Raw genomic sequence first — 27,839 nt, 5'->3', positions numbered from 1 at the left:
TTTTGTAGCTTTTCGTCAGCTTGGGCCTTTCTACGGACAGATCTGTAGGAGCCCTTTCAGAACTTGAAAAAAGCTGAGAATAAAAATGAAAACACATGGAAGCATTCTTTTATTTGTATTTAGTTATAAAAAAAAATTATAAAATATATAACTAATTAATGAATAAAATTTAATTTTACCCATCATTAGCATTTGATATTTTTAATCCTATTAAAACAAAATTCATCATTAATAATATTTTGATATAGAGAGAAAATATAATAAAAATAATTTATTTTTCTTTCTTTCTTTCCCTTAAACAGTCCTTGATCTAAACATCATAATCCAAGACTCATTTAGAACTTGGAAAATATTAAAGGAATGAAAGGAAAGGAAAATTTGAAGGAAATCACTTCTTTATGTTTACCTTATCACAGAAAATGAGAAAAAAAAAATGAAAAATATAGCAAATGAATGAAAAAAATTTTGATTTTATGTATCATTAATATTTACTTTTTAAAAGTTTTTTAATCATATTAGAATAAATTTTTATTTTTAACATTATTTGACATAGAAAGAAAATGTAGTGGAAAATTATTTTTCTTCTTATTTTTTCCGTTTCTTTTCTTTCTCCAAATAAAATCTCTTATCCAAACAGGCCTAAATTTTTTTGGTTACAAAATCCAACTAGTATTCGTCAATAGAAAGAATTAAAATTGGGTGGTACTTCAAGTATTGCGTTTATGATAATAATGTTTACATTCATTTTGAACATTACTCTTTGGTAATGGGGTACAATCTCCTGTCTTTTTTTTTTTCCCTGAGATTACAATCTGTACACTCTTAAATTTTTTAACTCTCGAGGGCACAGGGAGAGGACAGGCTACAGTTAATTAGTTGAATTAATCACGTACCTTCCATTGACAGCCTGCTTCCTGAACAACACAAAAATGAGATTAACATATTGTCTCTTTACTTTTTAAGAAAGGAGACAGCAAAGCAGTTAGCAAAGAGTATTTTTACATTATACATATATTTAAAGAAAAAAATTGCATACACTAAAAGAGAGTTGCTTCCAATTCCTGTCAAAACAAAAACGAAACTCTGAAAAAATAATACACATAGCCCGTCATGCATGTTTTACCAAAATAGAAAGAATAATGAAAACAGCTTCATTAATTATGCATTAATACTTGACTACAGAAGATGTAACATACAAGATGCAGGGGATAGACAAAAAATATCTCTCTCTCACAATGCAATGTCCAAGATCCTAAAAAAAAAGGGGTTATAGGGTGTATTTCAGCTGATATTTGCGAAGCCAATCTTCGCCCTTCTCGTAATAATCCATTTTACTAAATGTTTGCTCTGGGAATCGCAAGGAAGCAGCATAAGCAGCAGCTCCACGCCATGCATCAAAAATTGGATCCAATGCCCGAACCACTCTTATAGGCGACCCGCACGGCCGAATCATCCTGACACCAGCTTCCAAGCGCTCACTTATACCAGGGAACAGGCAACTTCCACCAGTCAGAAAGATTGAATTTGTCATTCTCTCTTCTATGCCTCCGCCTGGAGATGGCAACCTCCTCAATGACAGCCCAGCCATCTCATCCAACCCTACTTGGTCTACTCCAAGGAGATTTGGATGAAATAGAATTTCAGGACATCGGAATCTCTCGACCCCAAGTACAATCTGGAAATCTTCCTTTGTGAGAGGACGGAACCTTGGCACCTCAGCAGAAGGCTGAAGAGACCCCAACTCTGTCTTGGGAACAAATGTTGGATCTATGTCCTGCCATGATTAGGATTTGAGAATTACTGAACTGAATTTCCATATCCAGTGCAAATATTTAAGACAAAACACAGGATGAAAAAACAGGTGACTACTGGAACAAATTACTAACCTGAAGCCTAGAAGAGATGCGAGCCAGCTCCGCCTCATCTTCGTCCGGTCCCTCATCTTCATCATCATTATCCTTGCTCATCAGTTTATAGAGTTGCCAATCTTCATCCCTAGCACCAAAAGTATCCTCACCCTTCCCTCGATCAAATGCTGCAGTTGTCAAAAGGCGCATCCTTTCCTTCTGGGCAGCATTCAATCTCTCACCACGGCCAACTCCACCAGACAAATTATGGTTTCCATTCGTATGGTTGCCATTTGTCTTCAGTCGTTTTCGCTGATCTAACTTCTCAGAAAGCTCTCTGTGTTTGGCACGCAACTGCTCTAAATAAAGCTCTGGATTCTCTCTACGTTGAAAAACGAAAAGGGAATGGATCAATCACATGACCATATGCAATGCAAACTCACATAAATTTACCCACACGCAAGCACTAAATAACTCAAAGAAATCCAATGGCTCATCATGTAGTAAAGGATATGCAATTCAACTTACAACAGTGATGCTTTGTTTAACCCTAGCATCCATTTTATAAATGAAACAATTCACAAGACAAAAAATAACAACATACAAGCGTCTTTCCTCATCTTGTTGGTTTTGCCTCTCTCGCTCTAATTCCTCTTCAAAGCGTTTTTGTTTAGCTCGCAACCGACCCTCAGATGTGGTTTTAAGAAACAGTTGCTTCCTCTTTTCCTTGAGCTGTGAAGAAACCACAATATCCAAGGCAGATATTATTATCATTTACAAGAAAATCACAAAAGTGGGGTTCACAGCTTTGAGCTGATCAATATTCAACAAGACTGCAAGGCAACCCCAACATTGCATTCTTATATCCAGCAATTGAAAATAATAGACATATATACATGCATGCAAGAAATTCAGAGCAAGAAATAACATAGCAACTTAATCTTTGGCACCAGAGATTTCATGAAATTTGGTTATTTTTTTCACTTGTCCTTGAACATTTATTTTCAACCAAAACTAACTGTTGCAGCTTTATGAAGACTGGTGCATGACTAGCCAGTTTCTACAAAAGCATACCTGCTCTGGGGACAGCATGTTGTCTGGAATGTTGATAAGAGGGAACTTGTCCGTTGTGGAAGGTTCAGCCTTCTCCTCAGCTTCAACTTGTTCACCCTTTGCTTTTCTCAAAGATTGTGCAACTTTCGCAAGGGAAGACTCTATTTCCTGCTTAGAGACATAGCCAGTCTGCACTAAGAAAGACGGAATGTCATCCTCATCCACTTGTTCAAGCTGCCCTATTAGAAATTCCAAACCCTGCAATTCATTTTCTAATTCATTTATCCTAGAAGATCTCTTTGCCTCAGCCATCTCTCGCAATCGTTGACCTTGTTTCTCCTTTATGGCTGCCTTCCTTGCAATCTCTTCCTCTGATGGTGGTTCCTCAGATGGTGGTGGAATCCAAGGTAACTGCCAATACCTGGTCTTATCTTCAGCTTCTTTCATTCCTTTCTATTACAATTATCGACACAGTTGTCAGAAATCAAAAAAAAAAAAAAAAATTGTGGAGAAAGATTACAAGCTCATTACCTGAAATAATCTAACTTCCGAAGAATAATCTGGTGCAATGTAACAATGCTCCATCTTCAGATCTTCGACCTTTTCCCATGTAATCCTAGACCTGTCATACGCATTTACAAAAAGACAACTAACAGCATGTCCCATTCAAAAGAAGATGAAAACAATTATTAATGGGCTCACATATGATGAGGGTATTTAAGTGAAAGAAGTTGCTTCAAGTAATCGGAGACATTGTATCCACCAATGTTGGTTCGGCAGCTTGCTCTATAAACAGGCTCTCCATCAATAAACTGGAAGTTGAAAGATAAAATATCAAAGATCATCATAACCATCTTTTTTTAACTTTTTTGGTTGAATTATCATAACCATCAACCAAGGACAACTGCAACATTTAGCATCAATTAAAATCACCCAGTTTGTACATTTAAATCTCACTGATTAAAAAGATGAATGAGAATAGTTTATTTGACATAGAGAGAGAGAGAGAGTGAGAGAGAGAGAGGGAGAGAGAGAGGGAGAGGAGCATCTCATGACCAGGAATTAAAATCACAAAATGACACTAAAAAGTTTCCCTCCTATAGAATGAAAGACTAAAAACAAAAATTCTACAGCAAACAGATAATTTATAACACACTTGTGACTATAAATCTATAATACACAGGAAAGAACTTGCATGTAAAGAGACCTGTAATCAGATCGCTAGCATCAGTTGGCCCCACATGTAACAGCCCATATTTTGGAAGATTGCAATCCATGGCATGCTCATCATTTAAAAATATTATAATAATTCAGAAATATTGAACAATTCAGAAAAGATGGGATAACCATGATTAGAGACTTGTGCAGTATATAGTTTTAAAATGTTTTAGGTGTAAGGCAAGGTTTTCCACCCTGCTCATGCTTGAAGCATAAAGCTTATTAGGTGGCAGCTCATCAGCAAGCCAGGTTCCATATTAAGCAAAATATATAAAACAAGAAGGATAGATTTTATATACAGAAAACATGAAAGGCAATTTAAAAACAAAAGTGACTTAATGAAACTTTAAACACAAACTGAATCATGAGACTTGAAATATGACAATCCACTATTATTTGTGCAATTATCTACAATCCATGCTCAGCATTCAAGCATCAACTAGTGAAATGATCAACATGAACAATCAAGGTCATATACGAGCATAACAACCAATTATCAATTAATCGTAATGCTTAATCACAATCAGTTGGACCAATATCATGAATAACAGTATAACAACCTGTATTGTTATAGCCTAAAAAATACAATTATACTGATATCCTCTCCAACCTTCCTTCAATTTGTACCAGCTAGCATATTGTATTATTGTAGCAGGCACTGCCATTGATCTTTTATGGATATGATTGGAATGCAACTTATTGAATGCTCAAATTAATCAAATCTAAACATACTTTTATGTGTACTCCAAAATATATCATATAAAAAAGCAATTCTAACTGAGGCTTAAGAGTGCTCCAAGATCCCATCCCTAATATTCTAAAATTTCAATCTTTTTAATTCATTTATAGGTGGGCCAGAGGACTTCTGAATGCTTCTGCATCATCAAGCTCGAAACTTGTGTGTGTGTGTGTGTTGGCACTGTGGGATTTGAGGAGAAAGAGCGAAGGGGAGGGCCATCAGAGTACTAATTCAAGGCCTTGCATGATTTACAATAGGTGGCCGTTGACTAGTTTGAGTGCCAAAAAAAATACCAGTGCTGCAACTGTACTTGATATTAGGGCTTACAAAGATTTGTGCTCGACCAAAGATTCATGTTCCATTTCAGTGGGGAGTCAAAGAGTGCAATCTTCAAGTTTTTCAAGTCCAAGATATTCTGAGGCAGCCACTGCTCCCTTGCAAATTCAGCTTTAGATTCAGTTTTAGAAATCTAGCATTTGCACTTTAACATCAAGTCTATTGTTTTCTTTTTCTTCTGACACATTTTCTCAACAACCAAACAGATACAGTTTGCAGCAAGGTCCAAAACTTTCCTTTGATAATTAAAATTGTCTAATTTTCATCTTGAATGCCGCTAAAAAAAATTCACTTAGATTTTCATACTTCACCACCTATGGCATGAATTTTGTATCTATTGAAATTTTTTATTAAATGAAGGACCTAACATAAAGATAGGTCTCTCCTCTATCTAATAATACATATCAAATACATTCTAATGGCCTTAATATGCTTACTAACTATCACTAATTAACATAACACTAACACGCTTAATAATAATAAAAGACTAAAATAACCATTAACATTCCCCAAAGCTCGAGCATAGATATCAATTAATTTTATACAATAATAATAAAATCATGCATAGCACAGGATACTGCTAATTAGATTACCATAAGAGAGTTTGATAATTTAAAGTTTCTACAAATAAATTATAAAACATCAGCTCTTGTACTATAAGCATGTCAATCAATAATAAAAGCAAATTTTAAGATTTGAGCAACATACTGGGATAACATGCGTCGCAGTAAATCCAGGACAGATTGCAAGACCATCTTTATCACAAATCCCAAGTTGTTGATTATACTTATAGCTGAATGCCGCATCAACACCAAATGCTGTTATTGCAAAGAGAAAGATAAACTTGCTATGATGCATGATAATGAAGTATAACATCAAAAAACATAAAAAGATGGCTAGCAAAAGCCACACATAAAACAGTTACAAGGACAAATGATAACAATATCAATTGTAGACAGAAGGCCTGACCAGACCAATCACAGTTCACCATCAGTCAATGCATGGCTCATCGACACAAGGTAGAATGCCAGTTTGCTGGAATGCTAAACAACTATAATTTAACAAATCTACATGCCCAATTAGCAAGCCTATAAAAACATCATAGGTTTTAATTCTAAATCAATAGCCATTGCTCATACCTACTGATGGAACTCCATAAGTTTCAAAGAGAAGTTCTGCCATTTTACTGCGAGACTGAACTGGGTTGCACACACATTCTGTTATCAGGACAGGATGATCAACCTGTTCTGCCTTTAAATGAAAAAATAAATAAATAAAAAGGCCCTGTGAATGTACTACCAAAAACAAAATCCTCAAGAATGTAACATTAAGCATTTAGTAGTAAAAAAAAAAACAAGTACCGCCACAAACCAGGCATGTCTTAAAAAAAAAGTAGAACTCAATGAAAACACTTGAATCTTTTCTTCTTCTTTTTTTTGGGGGGGGGGGGGGGGGGGGGGTATGAGCACAGGAAGGGGAAAGTGGAGGAATTTGAAACAGTAGATCAGGTTTGGAGCACAAACTTTTGCTATTTTTTTCTTTTTCCTTTTGAACTTATGAGTTGAAAACCTTTTTTTTTTTTCTTGTTAATCAATTCTATAAACATTTTAGAAGTTTATTCAAGGCAAAAAGCAATGGTACCATTAGTGGAATTGGGCTTGTGTGACATAATCCCAGATTGATTTTTCCTGGAAATTGCAAGAAGACTTGAGAAGAAATTGCTCCTAAGCCATTTTTTTAACAGAAGTCAACGGTAGTCTTCCTGCTATTTCCATGAAATCATTGTTGGCTTGGGCTTTCATACTTTGGCTGCTGAAAGTCTGCATGTTGCAGCTGCCTCCCCAAAAATCCTCAAAAATGAAAAATGTTGCAAAAACCCAAATTCCACTAATGAGTATTTAATGCAGCATTAATTTTGCCTTGAACTGCAGTATTGATTGCAAGAAAAACAGTTGGAAAAACAGAAAAGGGAAAAAAAAAAATTCCTCCCCAAAAACATATTCACTAGTTGGAAGTTTAAATTTTTTCAACATTATATTTTTCAATTTTATCACTTAGAATTTTTCTCCACACGAATTCAAAAAAAGAGTCATTTCAGAATAAGTACAATCATTTTAATTTTCACATTTAACTGTCCGTTGTAAATTTGATTTTCATAAAGCAAAAAATACAACTTTCGAATGGACTTCAAGTAATTAAACAATTAAATGAAAGGAAAATTGCAGACCTGTGATCCATCTGCACCCATTCGCTCAAGCCCATAATCAAGAATCTAAATAAACAAGAATAAATGTGTGAGGGCGCACATTGCCAATGATGAGCATGATTGTTGAATGAATTAATAAGCATGTGGTCTGTCTGCGCATAAAAATAAATAAATAAATGAGCACACACTTGGGCACACACAACCTATCTACTGCAATCATATGATGCCCCGTTGACAAATAATATGTGATTTTGCAAGACATAAAATCATATCCAATCTTTGAAATAAATGCAAAAATAAGATTAATACAATAAAATCAGCACACAAAGAATTAAAATTAAAAACACACACACATACACACACAGAATTGGGAGTATAATGTCCCTGCACTGTTAATGTACTCTCTGAAGTAAACATTGGTAGCATTTCTCATCTTTTAGTCAATCCAACATAAAATGTAATGCAGTGGTGTTGAAGCCAGAATTAATTGAAAAAAAAAAAAAATGTCACACAAGAATGTAATGCTTGCCTCATTAATACAGCATGACATGTACCGGCAGATATTTTATGAGGTTTTCCTTCTTATTTCCTCCTCATTCTTCTTAAAGCCATAGAAGAAGGGTAGTTTTTTATTTGGTTGTCTGATGGATGGGCCATTGAAAACTATTAACTACTTTCTAATTAGATGTACAACAACAAAATTTTCATTAATTTATTAAATGCCAATCAGAGACAATAAGCATTGCAGTCCAAAAATATCATTATTAGCGGTCCCAAGAAAATTAGAAACTTCTCCTGGACTGAAACTGATAAAATGTCTCTTGGAAGCCTGTAGAAAAGGTGAAAATAAAGAAGGCTTCTTTTTTCTTTTTCTGACGATAAATCCCCAGGGCCTGATGAATTCAATGCAAGTTCTACAAATATTGTCAGAGCACTATAGACTGATATGATTGCTGCTGTCAGGTCCTTCTTCAATTACTGTAAGCTATTGAAGCAGGTGAATGCCACTGCGGGAAGTTTTAGTTCTAAAGTGAAAATTCCCTCTAATCCTTCACATTTTAGAGCTATAGCCTGTTGCAACATTCTCTATAAATATGTAACTAAGTTCCCAATTACCAAGCTGCGAAATTTATTTGGCTTCCTTCATAGGTTCCAATCAACTGCATTTACCGAAGGTATATACAGTCAGGATAATGTTCTCCTTGCTCAAGAGCTATTTCACAATTATCATTCTAAGAAATTTGTGTCTGGAGAGCAGCAATTTTGTAGTTATTTTTTAGCTGTTTACCAGAACTTTATCTTCCAAATCTTGTATTCTAGTTTCTTTGGATCTCCTAAGTTTGCTGTAAAAGCGGATTTAAGGAAAGCATGTGATTCTGTTAGCTGGAATTTCACATTCAGAATTTTGGAGAATAATCAACTCCTTTGAATTTTATTTTTTGAATCACTAATTAGATCTTTAGAAGGTTCTTGTGTTAGACAGGGAGATCCCATCTCTTCTCACCACTTCATAATGGTGATGGAGGTTTTTTAGTTTTTACAGAAGTTCTTTTGAAATCTGTAACTCTTTTTCCTTTCCACAGCAAGTGCAGAAAACTCAATATTACTAATATTTATTTTCCTGATGACTTGCTTGTTTTTGCTCATGGAGACCTTAATTCTGCAAAAAAGTAAAAAGCACACTCCTACTCTCTTCTCTAGCATATCTGGTTTAGGAAAAATCTGAGGTTTTTCTGCTCCTACATTCCTCAACCTGTTAAATCTGAAATTTTACACATTTTGGGGATTAAAGAAGCCATTTTACCTGTCGAGACACAAGTACTTGGTTCTGCCTAGCCACCAAGGAAATCAATAAGCAGGTCTGTTCCTTTTTGATTGAGAACATTTCTTTGAGAATGGATAACTGGCTCACAAGTACCTCTCTTATGCTAGAAGGCTGCAACTTCTTAAATCAGTGTTATTCAGTTATTCAGTATTCAAGATTGTTGGTAATCTGTATCTTCCTTTCCTTCATCAGGCTGTCATTGATGGTTTAGTGAAAAAATTTTCAAAGTTTTCATTTGCAAAGGAAATGATTGGAACATGGTTTTGCTACAAGGTTAAATGAACTGATGTTTGCAAGCCTCATTAAAAAGGTGGGCTTGGTCTGAACTCTGAAGCTTATTTCTGATTGGCACAGTATCTTCTAGTAAAATGCTTTGGAATATATGTCTTTCCAAAACCTTTCTTTGGATTAGCCTTTACAAGTTAAGAGGTAGGAGCATTTGGTCTCTTAAGCCTCCCCCTGGATTGTACTTGGACCTGGAGGAGAATTTTGAGGGCAAGAGATTTGGCTTATCCTTGTATTTGATCTATATTAGGTCATGGCAGAGACACATTTTTGTTCTTTGATCCCTGGCATCCTCACTGCCCTCTGCCGGCTCACTATTGTCCCCACATTACAATTGATTTGGTATCTAGTACTGCTAAAGAGGATGAATATGATTTATAATAGATCATGGTTTTGGCCAAGAAGGCAATCTAGTGCTATTGCTGAAAAATCAGTTCTCTACTTGACTTTGTCTGTGATGTTTCTAAAGCTCACAACTTTCTCCGGAACTTAATTACAACGGGTTCTTTCTCACTTTATTCTGACTGGAAACAATTAAGAATAAGGCTCCTGAAATCAGTTGGTAGTCAGCCGTTTGGTTCAAGAACCACATTCCCACTTCCCAGGCATTCTTTTATCAGCTGCCTGGCATAAGAGATTGATGATTCTGGATAAGCTTCAGGCCGCCTTTAGCCAAAAAAGACAAAAAAAGGATATAAACTTCAGGCTTGGGGAAGAGTTTGCTCTCTTCTCTGTCATCTCTGCAAAGAAGCAGCTGAATGCAAAGACCATTTATTCTTCCACTGCAGTTTTAGGAGGGGAATTTGTTAAAAAGTTTTCAGTTCTTTTTCGTTTTCCTAGAAAACCTCTGGATTGGAATGAAGAACTTTGGCAGACTTACCAAAAAGTTGCTAATATTGCTGCCACTATCTGTAAACTCACTTTCGCTGCATCCATTTATCATTCTTGGAAAGCAAGGAATGATCTCTTTGATCATGCTTCTTTAACAGTTGCATATAAATATAAATATATATATATATATATATATATATATATATATATATTAGTTGCTTAACTGAACAATCTAAACAAAAATCTTAAGCTTTGTAAATACTTAACGTTCAAGGAGCTTACCACCCTCTGATTCCAATTGAAGTCCATAAACTTGATAGAAAATAGAAACTACATAGCTAGTACTAGTATTTCCTTAAAATAGATCTCATCAAGGAAGAAAACTGAAAAAACAGAAATTCTATTTTTCTTATGACCAAAAGCTGAACTCGAGCTGTCAGTATGAGGCAACCTTCTAATCTTCTTCAAACAGCTATGCTTGATATGGTTTCAGAAGAACAATTCATTGGCACAATTCAACATTTCAATTAAACTAATACCTCCACAATCCACAAAGCCTTAAATCTCACACCATAGAATATGATTCTGTTTTTTTATCAGCAAAGGAAAGGAAATTCATTAGAGGAAACAGGGTATCAAGAGGATGCCAAACAGCGCAGAGAACAGCAAAAGAACAAAAGCAAAATCCCAATCAAAAGAGTACATCAAAGAAATAAGAATAACAAACATTGTTGACTCTATGAGTCCAATCCTATTTTGATAATGACAAATCACTTGGTATTTGATCTGTGCATTGAGATTGTGAACAGGATCATTACTCAGCATGCACAAAAGGTGATGAAGTCATGGAAGCCACGAGGATTAAAGCTTATATAACCTAGCACAATCCATGGAACTAAAAGAGTAGAACAATGAAAATGCAAACGTCAAGTTCAAGATCGTCATTGGAATGGGTATTTAGAATTGATGTATGTGCATATTTTATATGATATAGCTAGAAACTCAAAATATACCCTACACATGCATCTCATGAAAACCTTCTAGAGTTAAACATGGACTTAGAGAACTAATTTTGAACCCCGGAAAATGTTTTACAAGAGATTAAAGCAAGAGAGCTCAAATGATTTTGAAAACTAAACTGAAAATTCTGAAATTGGTCTGCCTAGACGACTAAAGAGTACCCTCAGAAGTCTGAAGATACAACCTCAGACGACTGAAGTTTTCCTTCAAACGTCTGAAGAATTTCCTCAGAAGACTAAAAAATTAGTTTAGTCATCTGAAGATTTAATTACTGAAACACATAATAGGCAGAACACCTTCAGACATCTGAACTTTAAGTTCAGTCGTCTAAGCTGGGAATTCAGAAGAGTGCTTTAAGGGACATCAAACATCTGAACCCGAATGCTCAGTCGTCTAAACCTCTGGGAACTTTAAAAATCTGAACTTTGGCTAGAAAACACGCGGATTATTCACTTGATCAAATTGATCCAACGGTCAGGACTTAACCTAAGGCCGAGATTACTTATAAAAACAACCTCTAAACCCTAGTGCCTCACCTTTTACACATGATTGGGGAGCTTTGAACATCCTTGTACATCTCTTGAGAGCTTTGAATACTATTGCTGAGAATCGTTGCCTGCACTCCAAAGAATTCATACTTATTGGGCATTCGCATCTTCAAGATCCAAGCAAACTTCTGCTAAATCTAGGTTTGATCATGAGGTTTGAGAAATATTTCATTGAGCTTTAAATTTTTTATTAAACGGTTGTCTTCTCCATTATCCGTTCAAATAAAAATCATCTTGAGAGTAAGAAACTTATTTTCTCATACTTATTTATTGTGAAAAATCTTGTGGGAATAATATTCTAAAGTTTGAATCCTTAAAATATTCAAAGTGATATTTTTAGACAAAGGGATCTACTTTATTGGTAAAAGGAGTATTTGAAAAATTATTGTTTGTTAAATCTTTGAAATACTTAAAGTCATCTATTTATTCAAAGGTTTGCTCTTACGAACTATTTGATAGCAAGAACTTAGATCTTCATAACATTCAAGACTATTTTTTAAAGATCACATTTGGTATTCTTGCATCTAGTAAGTTGAACTAAAATCCTAAGTTCTCCAAAGCATCTACTTATATAATTATTTTGGGAGATAATGATTTAAGGGTAATATTGTGAAGCATATCATTCATATAACGATCTCATCGTTACATACATACTGAACTTCAAGTTTAATCATATGAATATGAGTTAGGAATTTTTATTGTACTCATTAGCCTGTTCAGAAGCATCTGAGTGTTCAGGAATTTTATCAATCTATTGTATTGACGGTTCGGATTGTGAACCGGGAAGGAGGAAGTTATGCCTCTTGTAAGCAGCGGAATAGGAGGAAGTTGTGCCTCTTGTAAGCAGCGGAGTAGGAGGAAGTTGTGCCTCTTGTAAGCAGTGGGTTTGTAACAGGAAGTTCCGTCCCAGTTAAAGAAGCGGAATTAGTGAATCCTTGAGGGTTTTGCCCAAGGCAAGGACGTAGGCGGAGTTTGGCCGAACCTCGTTAAAAATTTGGTGTCTGCGCTCTCTCTATATCTTTTATATTTCCGCATTTAAATTCATATTATATCTGTTGTGCATGTTTTAAATATTGGTATATATGAATATCTAAAATACGTGAGAATAATTGGGTAATACTGAACTAATTGAGATATCCACGGATTAAATCAATTGAGTTGTATAAAACTGAAATTGTGTGTATCCAAATCTGTGTTTGTATGGTTAGAATTTAAATTAAGGATTGAAATATCAAAATATTTTAAAATACCCAATTCAACACCCCCCCCCCCCCTCTTCATGGGATAACACCTAAATTAACAAACATGTATCTCCCAGACAATCCACGGTGCCAACTAGAGACCATAGCCATCCAGCCATCCATGACGGTCAGCAATGAAGAAACCTTCCCTTCGAAAGCCCTCCTATTCCTATTTTTCCAAACAGCCCAAAAAATAGCTTGGGGATCATGGAAATAGCCTTCCTTTTGGACTTGTTGGAGCGGATCCCTTTCCAAGCTCAAATCCATCTTCAACCAAAGCTGCCATGATCCATTTCTGCTTGACCATGGAAGTAGCTAGGATCCAGAGATTCCTAGTCCAAGAGCAGTGGAGAAGAATGTGGTTCACTGATTCCGCTCCTTCAAGGCACAGAAAACACCTATTCGCTGTGGTCAAACCTTTTTTTTGGAGGTTGTCTAAGGTGAGGATTGTCCCCAAAGCAGCCTCCCGGGTTAAAAAAATAAAAAAAAAAAAGCAACTTTCACAGGGGCTGCTGTTCCAAATAAGCTTCCAAGAAAAATTGGTCACACGCCGCACTGGCCTGCAAAAGTGATTATATTAAGACTTGACAGAAAAAATACCCTCTGTGCCTAGGGTCCAAACGGGCTCAATGGAAGAGGCTCGGCTCTGAACATGATGGAGGCCGCTGTAGAAATTAATAAGAGTGTTGATCTCCCAGTCGTAAACATTCCTGATCGAGGAAATAATCCAGAAGGTCCTCTTATTGGTGTGTTCCCGATGGTGACAAATGAGGGCATTTTTATCGCAGGCAAGTAGGGAAAGTAGAGCTGGGCTGGGAATCGCCACACCAAATGTCATGCAAAAAAAATATATCCTCCCTCTCCCACCCTGTTTGGATGAATTCCCAAACACCTGTACCAATTACTTCAGTAACCTCTTTGGAAATCCAGCCATTATGATGAAGGCCGAATTTAGTTGCAATAACCTCCCTCCAGAAATAATTTCACTCAGAAATGAACCTCCACAATCATTTTCCTAAAAGAGCCTTGCTGAAAGTGAGGAGAGATCTAAGACCAAGCCCCCCCTTTTTACATTGGTCATTTAACAACCTCCCATTTAACGAGATGATACTTGAAATCTTGTGTTCCTCCATAGGAATCTTCTTTGGGTCCCTTCCAGTCTTTTGGAAACAACTAAAGTAGACCGGGGGATTGGCTAAGGTGCTCTTGATGAGCATGAGCCTGCCACCCTTTGAGAGATAATTCCTTTTCCATCCAGCTAGTTTCATTTCAAATATGCCAATAATGGGATCCAAAACTCCCTTGTCTTTGAACTTGGCACCCAGTGGTAGGCCCAAGTAAGAAATGGAAAAGTTCTTGAGATTGCAACCTAAGATGTCTGCAAGAAAAGGACCAAAATCGCAAGGCCCCATAGAGAAGATTTCACCACTACCCAAATTCACCTTAAGACCTGTAACTGCCTCAAAACCAAGGAGAATGCATCTAAGGTTAAGGATATGAACCAGATCATAATCACAGAAGATAATCGTATCATCTGAGGTGGGAGACCACTAAGATCTTGTTGTTCTTTCCAATGCTAAGCCCCTTAAGCAGGACATCCTCATTGGCTTAGACTAACACAAGGCTCAAAAATTCCATAATCAAGATAAACAAAAGGGGGATAGGGGGTCCCCTTGACACAAACTGCGCGAAGATTCGAAGAACTCCATGGGGCAACCATTATTAAGCACTGAAAAAGAGGGTGTAGATATGCATTAATTGATCCAACTGCACCAAATGTCCCCAAAACCCATCCTTCTGAGAATATAAAGTAGACAATCCCAGTTCACATGATCAAAAGCCTTTTCCACATCCAGCTTGCAAGCAATGCCACTATTTCCTCCCTTCAAATAGGTGTCAACAACCTCATTTGCAATAAGGGCGGCATCCATGATCCGTCTGCCTGCAACAAAAGCATGGTGATGTTTACCAACAAGTTCAAAAATTTCTGATTTGAGCCTGTTTGCAAGAACTTTAGAAAGAAGTTGGTACAAGCTACCAACAAGGCTAATGGGGCAAAAATCCTTGATGTTTAAAGCCCCCACTCTTTGGGATCAATGAAACAAAGGTTGAGTTGATGCTAGCCACAAATTTTCCTGAGCTGTGGAAATCATTGAAGACACCAAAGATATCTTGCTTGAACGTACCCCAATTCATTTGAAAGAAAATCCATGTTGAAACCATTACGGCCTGGGGCTTTGTCCCCATTGCAACTCTTTAGTCTTCAGAGTTGAAATGATTTCTCTTCCTTAAACGATCTCTTGAGGAACTAAGCCACGGAGAAGCTCAAATTCTTAAAGGAAATACCATTCACAGCCTCCAAGGTTCCTGCATAGTGCACAAATTTCTGAAAAAATTGCAAACACCCCTTTTATCTCCCCCTCCCCCATACCAGGATTTCACCCCCTACCAAGGTGACATTGCTAAATAAATTTTTGTTCCGCCACTTCAGCTTCTCTTTCAAAAGTTTTAATTTAGAGCCAATCACATAGCTGTCCTTCCCCTGTATTGAATGCCACCAATTCTTAATCAGATCGTCAAAACCTTCATGATTAAGCCACATGTTCTCAAACTGGAAGGGGTTTGGATCCCACCTGATGCCCCCAGTGTCAAGCAAGATGGGAAAGTGGTCAAAAATGGGCTGAGGGAGCAAGGATTGAGAAGCCTTTGGAAAATGCTCCTCCCATTCAAAAGAAATAAGGAATCTATCTGCCTTTGAGTGAGAGGGAATCAAGGGAACTCTCTAGAGTTAGACCACGTGACTAAGCCTCCAATAAGGGAAAGATCAATGAGGGCAAAAGCATTCGCAAAGTCATGAAACTCCTGCATGCTGGAAGAATCGGAGGATCTCCCACTCCTTTTGTGGGGACAAAACTAAAATTGAAGTCTCCTAAACCACAAGCCCTCCCATTTTTCTCTAATATCCACAAGCATATTAGAATATGATTCTTATCTCAAGAGCAAAAGACAGATGAAACTTTTGATAAATGGAAAATTCCTAATTGCCCCAAAAGGTTTTTATTTTGGCCAAGTGGGGGGATGGTGTTAAGGCTAAATACATTTATCAAAATTTTTGAGGTTCCAAAATGTAGCTCCAAAAGATAATGTTAAGGTTCATTAGATAACAGTGAAATTTTGAAGAGTAGGAAACATGCTAGCATAGGTAATGGATGTATCAATCAAACAAGTACACATTCAAAGCTAGAAAAACTAGAAAAATTCTTACATATTCCATTATTTCAAACTGATAAACAACATTGCTATCAAAAGCAGAGCGAGGTGGTGACCGTGTGCAATCAAAGTACTTCATCAATGCAGGGTCATGGTCACCTACAACAGTGACAGTCTCACCTGCATCACAAAGAAAGACAAATTGCTCCAATCAACATCACCGCTTTCTAGAAGCAAAGATAGCATGCAAGATAAGATAGGCTCACTTTCTCGTTGATATAAAGAGAAAAAAAAGGCTAATAAAAACTCAAATCGAAATAAATGATACAAACATTAGGCAAGCAGAGATATCGAATTAGCTGTATAAATCAAAGTATCAAACCATATTATATAAGGCCAAAATAATGAGATTACAAATATCAGCCACCAATGCTTCATATTCCTGCCCATTTTTTCAGTTACTTACTTCTAGTATGCAAATGAACCCATGTGTCATGGGAACGATAGGCACGCCCCAAAAGGTGTTTCGGCATATTTGACAAGTTTCTTGTCACTGTTTCAGTATGTTCAACAAGCTGACAACATAAAACAGTCAAAACCATTTTCATCTCTTTTACAACCCCACAATGAGACAGGAAGCTAAAGATAAGTAGATTAAAAAACAATGGAGCAGGAAAGAAAAAGATAATATAGGGAACAAAGAAACTCTGGTGTTCACATAGATTCCTTGAACTGAACAGACTCTTTAACTTTCAGTTTGAAGAATGCAGCTCCACAAACACCAGCCACCCCATGCAGTGTACAACAACCTGCAGTTGTTGTTTGTATGGCCAGTGGCAAACCCCAGGGAGTCCCATGCAGATATACTTGCTCTTGGGTCCATAAACCTCCAAACTTGTTTAGTATAGTTTTAACTACTACACTCAAAATTGTTCAGAAAGACAAACCTATCTCCCCCAAAAAAATTCAAAATTATTGTTATAACCCTGCATTTTGAAATTAATTTGATAGAGGCATCCCTGAGAAAAGTTTTGCATATTAAATTTGAAGCAACATGTGAAGTACTATTTATGGATTCAAAATAAATTTAAAAAAAAAAAAAAGCAAAATTAATATACAGGAAATAAAAGGTGCTTATGGCCTCCTCCTCCCCATAAACCCATTAATATAATACAAATTTAAGATCAATTTACCTGTAAATTTTTAAAAGTTAAGTTATTTTTTTGTTCTAAAATGGACTATCAAAGGAAACCTACACCTTCCACCCTGAACCAAAAAAAACAAAACAAAACAAACAAAAAAACAAAAACAAAAAAAAAATGATAAGAGAAAGCCTCAAAAGCGAAGCATCATGAAGATTCAATCAATCTTTGGTCATTGATCAATTTATTTTTTAGATAACAAACAATTCACTGGAGTAAGAACAGAAGCAATTACAGAGTAAGGAGGATAAGCCATCCTCCATAAGAACAAAAAAGAAAAATAATAAAAAGGAGTTAAATCAACATTGCCTTCCAATCCCTGTGGATATCGAACAGCGAGAGACCCCCAAAAACCCCCAAAAGAATGAGCCTAAAAGGAAGCCAAAAAATATCCTTCTCCCAAATCAAGTTTGGACGAGTCTTCTGGTCTTTAAAAATTCAACATTCCTAAGTGTCCATGCAGCAGCTAAACTTGCACAATTCCAAAATCCCAAAAGTGCACTGCTATAAACTCATGAACAGTCTGCAAAGCCACTCAAACCTCACCAAGCAGAAGAACAAGTTGTTCCACAAAGACCTCACCCCACAATGCAGAAATAAACAACAATTATCTCGTTCTGCTCACAACTACATCCGATCTGAGAACCATGTGAGGCCTCCTAGTCTAGAGCAAGTCATTCATGTTCATCTTGCCAAAGTCCAAATGAAAGCTCGAATGTTAAAAGGGACTTTACCCTTCCACACAACTTTTCTAGATGGAATGAACAGGCATTTAGAGATTTTTTGACATATGAATAAAAAAGGACTTTGAAGAAAAAGACCCTAAAGAGTCCCCAATCCAAAGCCTAGCATCCCCCTTTCAATTAGGGTTTAAAGAATCCGAACCAATCAAGAAGCAAGTGAGCTGCCCTTTATATAATTTTTTTTTATTAAATTACTTGGGCCCATGGTTTTAAATAAAGGTCGCGACTGTTATGTAACGCCGTTACGTAACGGTTTTTTGGGCTACCGATACCGTTACACACTGCAAAATCGATGGGAAGAAAAATCACGGCTGTAGTGGCCGTTATGGACCGCGACCGTTACTTAAAAGCTGCTACGGCTGTTACGTGACCGCTACAGGACTGTTACACTAGAGATGCATTAATTAACAATTTGAAAATACTAACCTGTTAGGAAAATATTTTTATTTTGATAATATGAGTAATATGATATTTATGTTATATATTTTTCAACTTCAACCTATTTCTTTTCTAGCCATTTTATATTTGTATTATTCGTATGTTTTATGTGTCTAATAGATTAATGGAGTGTATAACGTATTTTGTTTTATTAATTAATTTAGCACACATAAGAATTTATCACAGATAAGAACAATGAGAAGTATAAATACGCAGACACACTTAATTTTTCTTTCAATGGTGGTTTAAAACAAATATAAACTTGTTGTCCTTACCAAATAACTTAGTTACTCGAACTAAAGGATCCAAAATACAATAAAACTCTTTCTAAGAAGGACTAACAGCTTAAAACATGCAAGTACACTAACATGCGCAAGGTTGTGCGTGCCTACATAAAATTCACGGCCATTACACCTGCTTCCCGTTATGTAACATCCGCTACTCCTGCTCCCCGTTACACCCGTTACCGTTATGTTACGCTACCCGCTACTGCGATTTAAAACCATGTTTGGGCCCCATTTAGAACTTGAAAAATATTAGGAAAAGGAAAGCAAAAAAGAATGAAGCCACGTTTCATGTTCAGTTGTCATAGAAAGTGAGAAAGAAAATAATAATAATAATAATAATAATAACAATAATAATAATAAAAATATTAATATGCCATTTCAATTAACAGAACTTTAATTTTAAACAACAATAATGTTCGTTTTTTTTTTCTTGTAATTTTTAATTCCATTACAACAATTTTTTTTTCCTTCAACAGAATTTGATATATAGAGAAAATATGGTAGAAAATGTGTTTCTTTCTTATTTTTCTTTCCGTTCCTTTCCTCAAATAAATTGTTGATCCAAACCAAAATTTTAAAATTCATAATCTCGAACCCAGATTCACGAATCCAAACGCATGCCACCGTAATTATTAGAAACGAATCAACGCAAAAATAAATAAATAAATACTAAAAGTGAGGAAGAGATACGAACCGGTCGCTTTGTGGCGGGGCCTTTGAACGATGTTGCGGAAGGTAATACGAGGGTCATTCTCTCCCGCCCATCTGGAAAATTGCAGTAAAACAAGAGACGAACATGAGATTGTAATAAGCTATGCAAGGGAGCTTGGCCAACGTTCAGCTTAGAAAGAATGCTTTGAACAAGAGACTGCAAACGAAGGAGAGTTAGGGTTTTAAAGAGTACCCAATTCGGAAAGAGGAGGCGCCATTGTCGATAACGATGGGACAGCTCGAGGGGAAGAGATTGTAGTCTGATTGTCTCTGTATTCTTGCAAAAGTCATCCTCTCTCTTTCGCGGAGGAAGAAGAATGAGGGTTTTGCGACTGTGCCCTCACTGCAAGCCTGCGAAGTGCGCAGCGACTGAAATCGATGACTTCATCACCCTCACCTGAAGTCCGCTGAAGGGTTTGTCGAAACCGACGATGATTCAATTAATTTAAAAATAAAATATCTATTCAATTTTTAATCTTATTAAATTTTTTATAAAAATACAGTTAATCGCTTAATCGGTTATTTTAGTTAGCTTTAGCAGCTTCAATTAATCGAATTAAATGACTTTACATATACAGGATTTTTTTTTTTTTTTCTACCGCATAAAATATGAGATATAACTTTTATAAATAATATACTTAGAGTAAGACAATGTTTATTAATTAGACTATAATTTTAAAATTTTGTGCAACTATTTTTTCAGGATTTGATTGTGCAATAAAAAAGAAATATACAACACAAGTCAAAACAAGAAATGGGGTAAAAAATGGAACAGTATTTTATCAACTTCATTATTATGGCTGGGCTTGAATATGATTTTACTAAAAATTACTAAAAGTTTTGAAAAATATTTTGTATCGTGAAAATTATTAATGGTTTTATCAGACACTCCTTAAGTTTTATATTGAGGATACTTTTGGTTCGATGAATGATTATTCCTATATATAGATTAGTTATAAATAAGATGGTTATGACAATAATATAAAAAAATTGTATTATTATCATAAAATAAATAATAAAATAAAATCTTTATGCATTCACAGCAATAAGAAATAGATAAGTAATATGTATTACATGTTGGACGAAATAACAAGTAATATGTAAGAAATATTTATTGCCTCTATTTCAAATTTATCATTTTATTTCATGCATATTGTTAAAAAAATAATTATTTCACAAATTAAATATAACCTAAGTTTCATGAACTCACTGTGAAAGAAAGAGTAATAATATTGTAATATTTAACTAAGGAGGAATATAGTTTATGATCATGCCCAACAATTACTAAACTATGTTTACATTTCATGGATGACAATATTGCATTGATCAAACTTCCTCAACATTAACATTCCTGCTATAAAATTAAGGCACTTATGACACTATAAATATTGAAAGTTTAACTAAAAAGTATATACTAACCTAATTTTAATTGACATTCAATTCATGTTCCTAAAGCTTAGAATGCTGCTGTTGATTTAGGTGTATTCTCAAAAGGGGGTGAATTGGGTATTTTAAAAAAATCTTTGAAACTTATTTACCAATCAATCCCTATTTCTATGTTTAACTAATTAATGGTTGGAATTTGATGTTGATTTGAATTATTAAATAAATGAATTCCTTTTTACCCAATTAAGTGCATGTAAAGTTATTTAACAAACACAAGCAAGTTGGAAAATAAAAATGATAAGGGAAAAGAGAATGCAATCACGATTTTACGATATTCAGCCAACCCAGCCTACATCCTCGCCTTGAGCAACTCACTCAAGGATTCCACTATAATCCCTACTCCTTAAATAGGGACGGAGCTTCCCTTACAATTCGCTTATTACAAGAGGTACAGCTCCCTCTTAATCCGCTGCTTACAAAAGATACAGCTCTCTCCTCAACCCCGGTTCACGTACCGAACCGTGAATACAATTTAGGCTCAAATCTGCAAACACTCAATGTTGCTTCTAACAAAAATTGATGAGTACAATTCAAAATCCTAGTACATTGACATGTGATGTAACTTGAAGCTCAAAATATGTGAAAACGATACAATCGTTTATGTATGATATGCTTCAACACATAAATACTCTTTTTATGAAATCTCTCAAATAAAGATATATTTAAGCACTTTGGAGAATTTTAGGATTCTAGTTCACTTGGTAAAAATGCACAAATATATCTTTTGTGAACTTATCAAAAAGCTTTGAAGATTATATCAATTACAATCAAAAAGGTTCCTTTCAAATATTCAATCTCAACACAATCTTTGTTATATGCAAACATGTATATATATAAATAATGATGTTCAACACTTACAAATTGAATATATTGTTGTTCAGAAAAATATCTCTTAATAAAATGTATATTTATAAAAACCAAGGATATTTAATCAAACGTTAATATATCTAAAATATAGATCCTTTAACAACCACACACTAGAATCAAATCATTTTAACCAAAAAAAAAAAAAAACTTAATCAAGTAGTGAGATTGTCCAAATAATCTATGTGAGAATATACTCACTATCAATCACCCCACTTATTTCAACAATAGATTTGGATTGGGAAGTTATTTGAAAAATAGATTTACTCTTGAATCAAACACTATTCAACCATTAGCTAAAACATTTCTCAAGTAATGATCTTGTTAAAAAAAATATTTATATGTATATGCACATTCAAGATCAGTTTCTTTAATGATATTGAAAAACACGTAATGAGATGAGAAGTTCTTGAAAAAAATAACTTAAATGATCAAACCTCAATACTAGAATGAAAATCCAGATGAGTAAACAAGTTCCCTTCAAGGTTCTGAGTTGATGTGCCCAAGTTTGATGATTAGAAATTGAAGTGTAGGCAATCGTATAGTAATAGGAGCAAGTTTTCCAATCTTCTTTCAACAATATGTGTTTTTCTCTTTCTTGTGTGTCTTAGTCTAGTTCTAGGGTTTAGATATTAATATATGTAATATCTTACCTTTAGGATTAATCTCAGCCATTGGATCAAAGAAATAGCTCGCGAGTTCGTTTAATAAAACTCACAATTTTAAGTTTCCTGCAAGTTTAGGTGCCTAAGGGGTGAAGCCTAGGCAACTAAAGTCATTAACCTTTTGAAAAAATTAGCTTGGAATACAGGGTCAGGCGCCTAAAGAGGGAAGTTCAGGCTCCTAAAGTGGGTTCAGGCGCCTGAGGTTCCAAGGTCAGGCGACCGAGGTGTCTTGGTCACTTTTTGTGTTTTCCCATTAATTCTTCAAGCTACCAAACTTAATCTTAAGGGTCCTGAAGAAATTCTTCAGGCTACTAAGGTGGAGTTCAGGCTACCGAAATTTTTTTTTTTATTTCCTTTTTCTAATTTAAAAAAAATGTTTTGCTTTTTTTCTTGGGTCGTTTATAAAACATATATTCCATGATTTCAAAAACATTTATAAGTCCATGAAGGCTCCCTAATGATATACATGAAATGCATGAATTCTAAAATTATTCTAAGTTATGTTGAGTTTCAAATTAAATCATACGAAAATGTAAGTACATGAATTCTAAATACTCATTCTCAAGATGTTATTGAACTTTGCCGCTTGCATCTTGATTCTCGTACTCTTTGAGTTCCATGGATCTTACCAAGATTTGTTAGTTTTACTTTGTGATTTCCATGACTCGTTATCTTTCCATGCATGCTTAATATGGTTCCTGTTCACAAACTCAATGCACATATCAAATACCAAGTGATTTGTCATTATTAAATTAGGATTGAACTCGTAGAGTCAACAAAAAGTAATTTCAATTGTCGAAAAACATTCATTTTTCAATACGCCTACATGTATTTACAGTAAAAGTGGGTGAAGATACATATTTAGACATGAGAGAGATGATTTTGGATGTGTTTTTGGGTTGATTGCTAAACTATACTTAAGCTACACAATGAGAGATAGCTTATGTCTCTTTCCATATTCCTTTTAATTCCTCGTAAAATTTAAATCCGAGACCTCCGATATAAAAGTGTCAAATTATAATCGCTAAAATACCCTTTAAAAGCATACGATTTCAAATTAATTTCATAAGATAGCAATGCTTTGGTTTACACAACCATAAAGTTGAATATTTAATAACTCTACATTGACCATATAATATTTGGTTTAATTTTTTAAAACAAAAATTACATTAATTTATACTTTGAAAAGCAAGGAAAAAACATCTATGTAACATAGATTAAAACTAAATTTTATTTCCATCTTGAGTTGCCATATATTTATTTAAATTTTAAGAGAAAATTTTGATCTTTGAACATCAAAAAGAGCAGTGGACAACGAACCGCTGACCCATAATCCAAATTCTACATTGACTTTTCTAGTTGAACAATGAAAATCAATTCAGCCCATCAGCATCTATATCAAAATGGTTTTGGATCTTAGGCCCAAGACAAAGAGCAGGCCCGGTCCACTAGCAGACCCCACTTAGTGGGCTTCAGCAAGAGTGAAAGGTGAAAAAGGGCAAGCCTGCCAGCTACTTTGGAGAGTCAACCTTTTGGGCCACTTGCCACACGTGGGGCACCAAAGGTGGCCCTGACGTCCTATAAGAAAACGACGTAGTCAAGGAGACTTTACACGCGCCACACGCAAAACCATACGGGTTTTTGCCAATGGGCCCGCAAGGCCCATGGAGGGAATAAGAATCCTATGCTGGGAGCAGTAAAGCCCAGCCACACGAAATGGGGGGAAAAAACCAGCGGTCCACATTCAAACCCAGTACCCGGAAACTTCTGGCGCGGAGCCGCCAAATCAGTCAGATGCTGCCACGCGGTGGAAGGCACAGTGGACAAAAGCGCACGGCGTCATGCCACGCTGACTCCACGTCACCACAAGCTTGGGTAGCTTTTCCACCACGATTAGATAAGAAAAGAGAATTAATTAGCCGGGAAGGAGCTTCCAGAAGAAGCCAGACACACCTACTCCATTTTATATATTAGCCTCGGTGATGTTCAGAAATTAATATTGAAAAGTTTGAAGCGAGTGTCGGAGATGGAGAGGATGAGTGAAAAATACGGGGAAGGAGGAGAAGGGTGGACAACGCCGAGGCACAGCGGGTGTCGGATTCCGGCGGAGGGGGTGTGTCCGCCGCCGCCGCCGAGGAAGAAGCCGCTTTACTACGGGAAGCAGGGGCGGCGGGATCCGCCGAAGAATGGGTATTTCCAGCCGCCTGATCTCGAGGTTCTTTTTGCGGTGGTAACCTCCAGGAGAGAAGCCTGTGCAACTAACTAATTAGGAGTTAAGACTAATTATGCTGTTAATGTTTCCCACACTGCGTATTTTTAATTATCGGTTTAGAATTGTAAGTTAATATTAAAAGTTTTGTGGCGATTAGGAATATGTATGTATTTTGTTTCTAATTAATTTTTAGCAGCAGCTAAGTATATATATCTCACATGATTCCCTCTCTCTCTCTCTCTTTCTCTCTCGCTCTCTCTCACGCACACACAAAAAAAATGTTGTTGGAGCTGGTGCTTTGATTTGGTTTGCCCTTTAAAAAAAAAATTGCAGTGCTAGCTGCTAATATGGATCCAGAGACAACGGAACACGTTCTCAAATTTACAGAGAGATGTTAGTAGGGGTGAAATGAATGTATTTTCCGATGTAGAAAAATATCAAGAAATTGGAAAATAGTTTTGCAAATCGAAAGATCTTGATGATATTTGTAAGCACGCTTTTAAGCTTTACAGTATATTTTAAACTTCTACAACTTGGTTGTTTTTTCGGTTTGTGTAGTGTTCTTTGGTTTTTAGTTTTTCCCCGTGTAAATTTTTTCTCCTGTACTCTCTCTTTTAACAAATTTTTTAGGCACGAAGATGATGATTTTATGGCACTAAAATTCTTTTAAGCAGCGGCACAGAGATTTTATTTAGAAAAAAAAAAATGAGAGGGAAATAAGATGGAAGTTTGTTTCTTAGTATATTTTCATAATGAATATTATGAAAAGTAAAAAAAAAAAAAAAAAACTGTTTTAATAATTAACATCAATTAAAATTTATAATTTTAATTTTTTATTTTAAATTGATAATTAAATATGAAAAAAATTTGTGTATTTTTAAATAATTTGTATAACCACACGATAAGTAAAAATCATAACTTAAGTTTAATTACAGATCTCCTAATCCAAAATCATATATGGCCACTAACCTTTAGTGTTTACATTAGGTTTGAGTCGCGGATTCAGCCCATCCACTTAAAAGGGGGAAAAATGCATGCAAATTTTATTTATAGTCATTCACTCGGAAAGAAAAGGGCTTGGACCTCAAATGCAAGACACTGAGCAGGTCTGTCCCCTATTCAAATTTTGAGTCATTTTTGTCGAAGTGTGGTATCCCATTACATTTAATACTAAAGTCACCTAATTAGAGAAATTTTACATGTGCTCCTTTTACTATTTAATTATTTTTTAAAAGGTAAATGTTATTTTTGTGGTAGTCTTCCTCTTCTTCCTCTTCTTCTATTATATTAAGTTTTATGATTTTCCATAATATCTTTAAAGACTAAATTTATCATTAAATGTTTTTAGAATTTTGTCGCGCAATGTTTTGAAAAAGGATCCACTAACTTGATTTTTATTACCTAATTGCTATTTATTGTTTGGTTTTTAAGTTATTCTTAAGTCGAACTAATAGTCTTACTTTATTTACACCATAATTCGAATCGAAAATTCGATTATGTGAGGGTAAGATATTAACATCCTCTACACACCCGCTCTATGAAGGATGCCTAATTAATCATTAATTTTCTCTAAATTGAAGGTAATGGTCTTTAATTAACATCTTTAAAATAAACAATTAAATACATAGCAAATGAATAAATAAATAAGTAAAACGAAAAAAAAAAAATTTTTAAAAATGAAAATCAAAGTGTGATTAGGAATGTCTAATAAGACCTTCATAAGAGTGGATTTTATTAGATAAAACCCCTAAGAGCTAGTATAGGCGAGGTTTGAAATACATTTTTATACTTTTTAAAATCATTGGGACGTCCACAAATAAAATTTAAGTAAAATCATCATATTGTAAGCAAAATAATCTTTAAAAATATTCTCAGATTTTTCTAAAATTTTGTTGAAATTTTTTCAAAATTTTCAATATTTTCCTATAACTTCCTAGGAATTTTAAAGATTTTTTCCTCATTTCTTCGTATTTTTATTTTTTTTTATTTTTAAATTTGAGCTAAAATAACTCAAGTATTTTTCCTGATTTCAAAAATTTTTTTCTAATTTTTTATTATTTTTCTCCAATTTTATAAAAAAAATTTAAAAATTTAAATAAATAAATAAAAAGCTCAAGAAAACATACCAACTCAACCTGTCTAAAACAGGTCAACTGGTTCAGTTCAGTGAATCACGTGTTCACTAAGAGTAGTGACACGTGGCACCTTTTATTCCTTTTTTTTTTTTTTCTAAATCACTTTAGCAGGGTGACGTCAACATGATGTGCTGCACCCTACTACGTGCACCACCCGATTCTCCCTTTTTTTTTTTTTGAAAATTACTATGACAGGGTGACGTCAACATGACGTCACTCCTTACCATGTGGCACTCTCTGAGTGGTTGACATCACCCCTTATAACGTGGCACTCTTTGAGTGGCTTTCGAAGGATGCAAAGATTGCTGATGTGACAACAATCCAACCGTCTAAAGAAAAACACAAATCTAATGACTTAGATTGTGACACGTGTCACTCTACGAATGGTGAAAATAATATAGACTGTTGATATGGTAACAATCTAATCGTCCAGAGAAAAACAAATCGAACGGTTCCAATTGTGCCACATTGCCCGTAAAATACTTGCACTAGATTTTGCCACGTGTCACACTACGCGTGGTGACACGTGGCCCACTAACCCCTCGTATAAAACCCTCTTTTTCTCAATCTTCTCACATTTCTTCTAACAATTCCCTCTCTCTCTCTCTCCTCTTCTTTGTGTGCTCTCCGTATCTCTCTTATTTTATTTTTTTTCTTCTTTCTCCTCCTTTTAATCTGAACATTTATTCTCTCTCTCTCTTTCTCTCTCTCTCTGTTCATTCTCTTCTCTCTCTTTTCTCCGTTATTTTTTTAATATTCTCTAATTTTGTTCTATTT

At 35.2% G+C, this 27,839-nt stretch overlaps 2 protein-coding genes across 5 annotated transcripts; one reads left to right on the top strand and one right to left on the bottom strand.

The window, feature by feature from the left end:
- Positions 1 to 1,130: 1,130 nt before the first annotated feature.
- Positions 1,131 to 20,193, bottom strand: LOC131165299 (actin-related protein 5). 4 transcript variants are annotated; one of them, XM_058122956.1, is made up of 13 exons: positions 19,934 to 19,999; positions 19,724 to 19,794; positions 19,111 to 19,231; positions 16,415 to 16,539; positions 7,421 to 7,465; positions 6,333 to 6,444; positions 5,902 to 6,011; positions 3,603 to 3,712; positions 3,432 to 3,522; positions 2,922 to 3,353; positions 2,452 to 2,579; positions 1,887 to 2,229; positions 1,131 to 1,774 (listed from the first exon to the last, which is right to left on the bottom strand). In XM_058122956.1, the coding sequence occupies exons 4-13, from the start codon at positions 16,496 to 16,498 to the stop codon at positions 1,268 to 1,270; spliced, it is 1,962 nt and encodes a 653-aa protein (XP_057978939.1). In that variant the 5' UTR covers positions 16,499 to 16,539; positions 19,111 to 19,231; positions 19,724 to 19,794; positions 19,934 to 19,999; the 3' UTR covers positions 1,131 to 1,267. The 4 variants fall into 4 exon arrangements, with proteins under 4 accessions (XP_057978939.1, XP_057978936.1, XP_057978938.1 ...); XM_058122953.1 differs by lacking the exon at positions 19,111 to 19,231 and having other exon boundaries at positions 19,934 to 20,193; XM_058122955.1 differs by lacking the exon at positions 19,111 to 19,231 and having other exon boundaries at positions 6,333 to 6,435; positions 19,934 to 20,160.
- A 4,445-nt stretch (positions 20,194 to 24,638) lies between these two features.
- Positions 24,639 to 25,158, top strand: LOC131165298 (cyclin-dependent protein kinase inhibitor SMR4). Its single transcript, XM_058122952.1, has one exon. The coding sequence runs from the start codon at positions 24,742 to 24,744 to the stop codon at positions 24,979 to 24,981; it is 240 nt and encodes a 79-aa protein (XP_057978935.1). The 5' UTR covers positions 24,639 to 24,741; the 3' UTR covers positions 24,982 to 25,158.
- The last annotated feature ends 2,681 nt before the right edge of the window (positions 25,159 to 27,839 follow it).

Source organism: Malania oleifera, chromosome 10, assembly GCF_029873635.1.
Source record: "Malania oleifera isolate guangnan ecotype guangnan chromosome 10, ASM2987363v1, whole genome shotgun sequence".
Classification (NCBI taxonomy): Eukaryota; Viridiplantae; Streptophyta; class Magnoliopsida; order Santalales; family Ximeniaceae; genus Malania; species Malania oleifera.
This window is presented reverse-complemented; position numbering and strand designations above follow the sequence as displayed.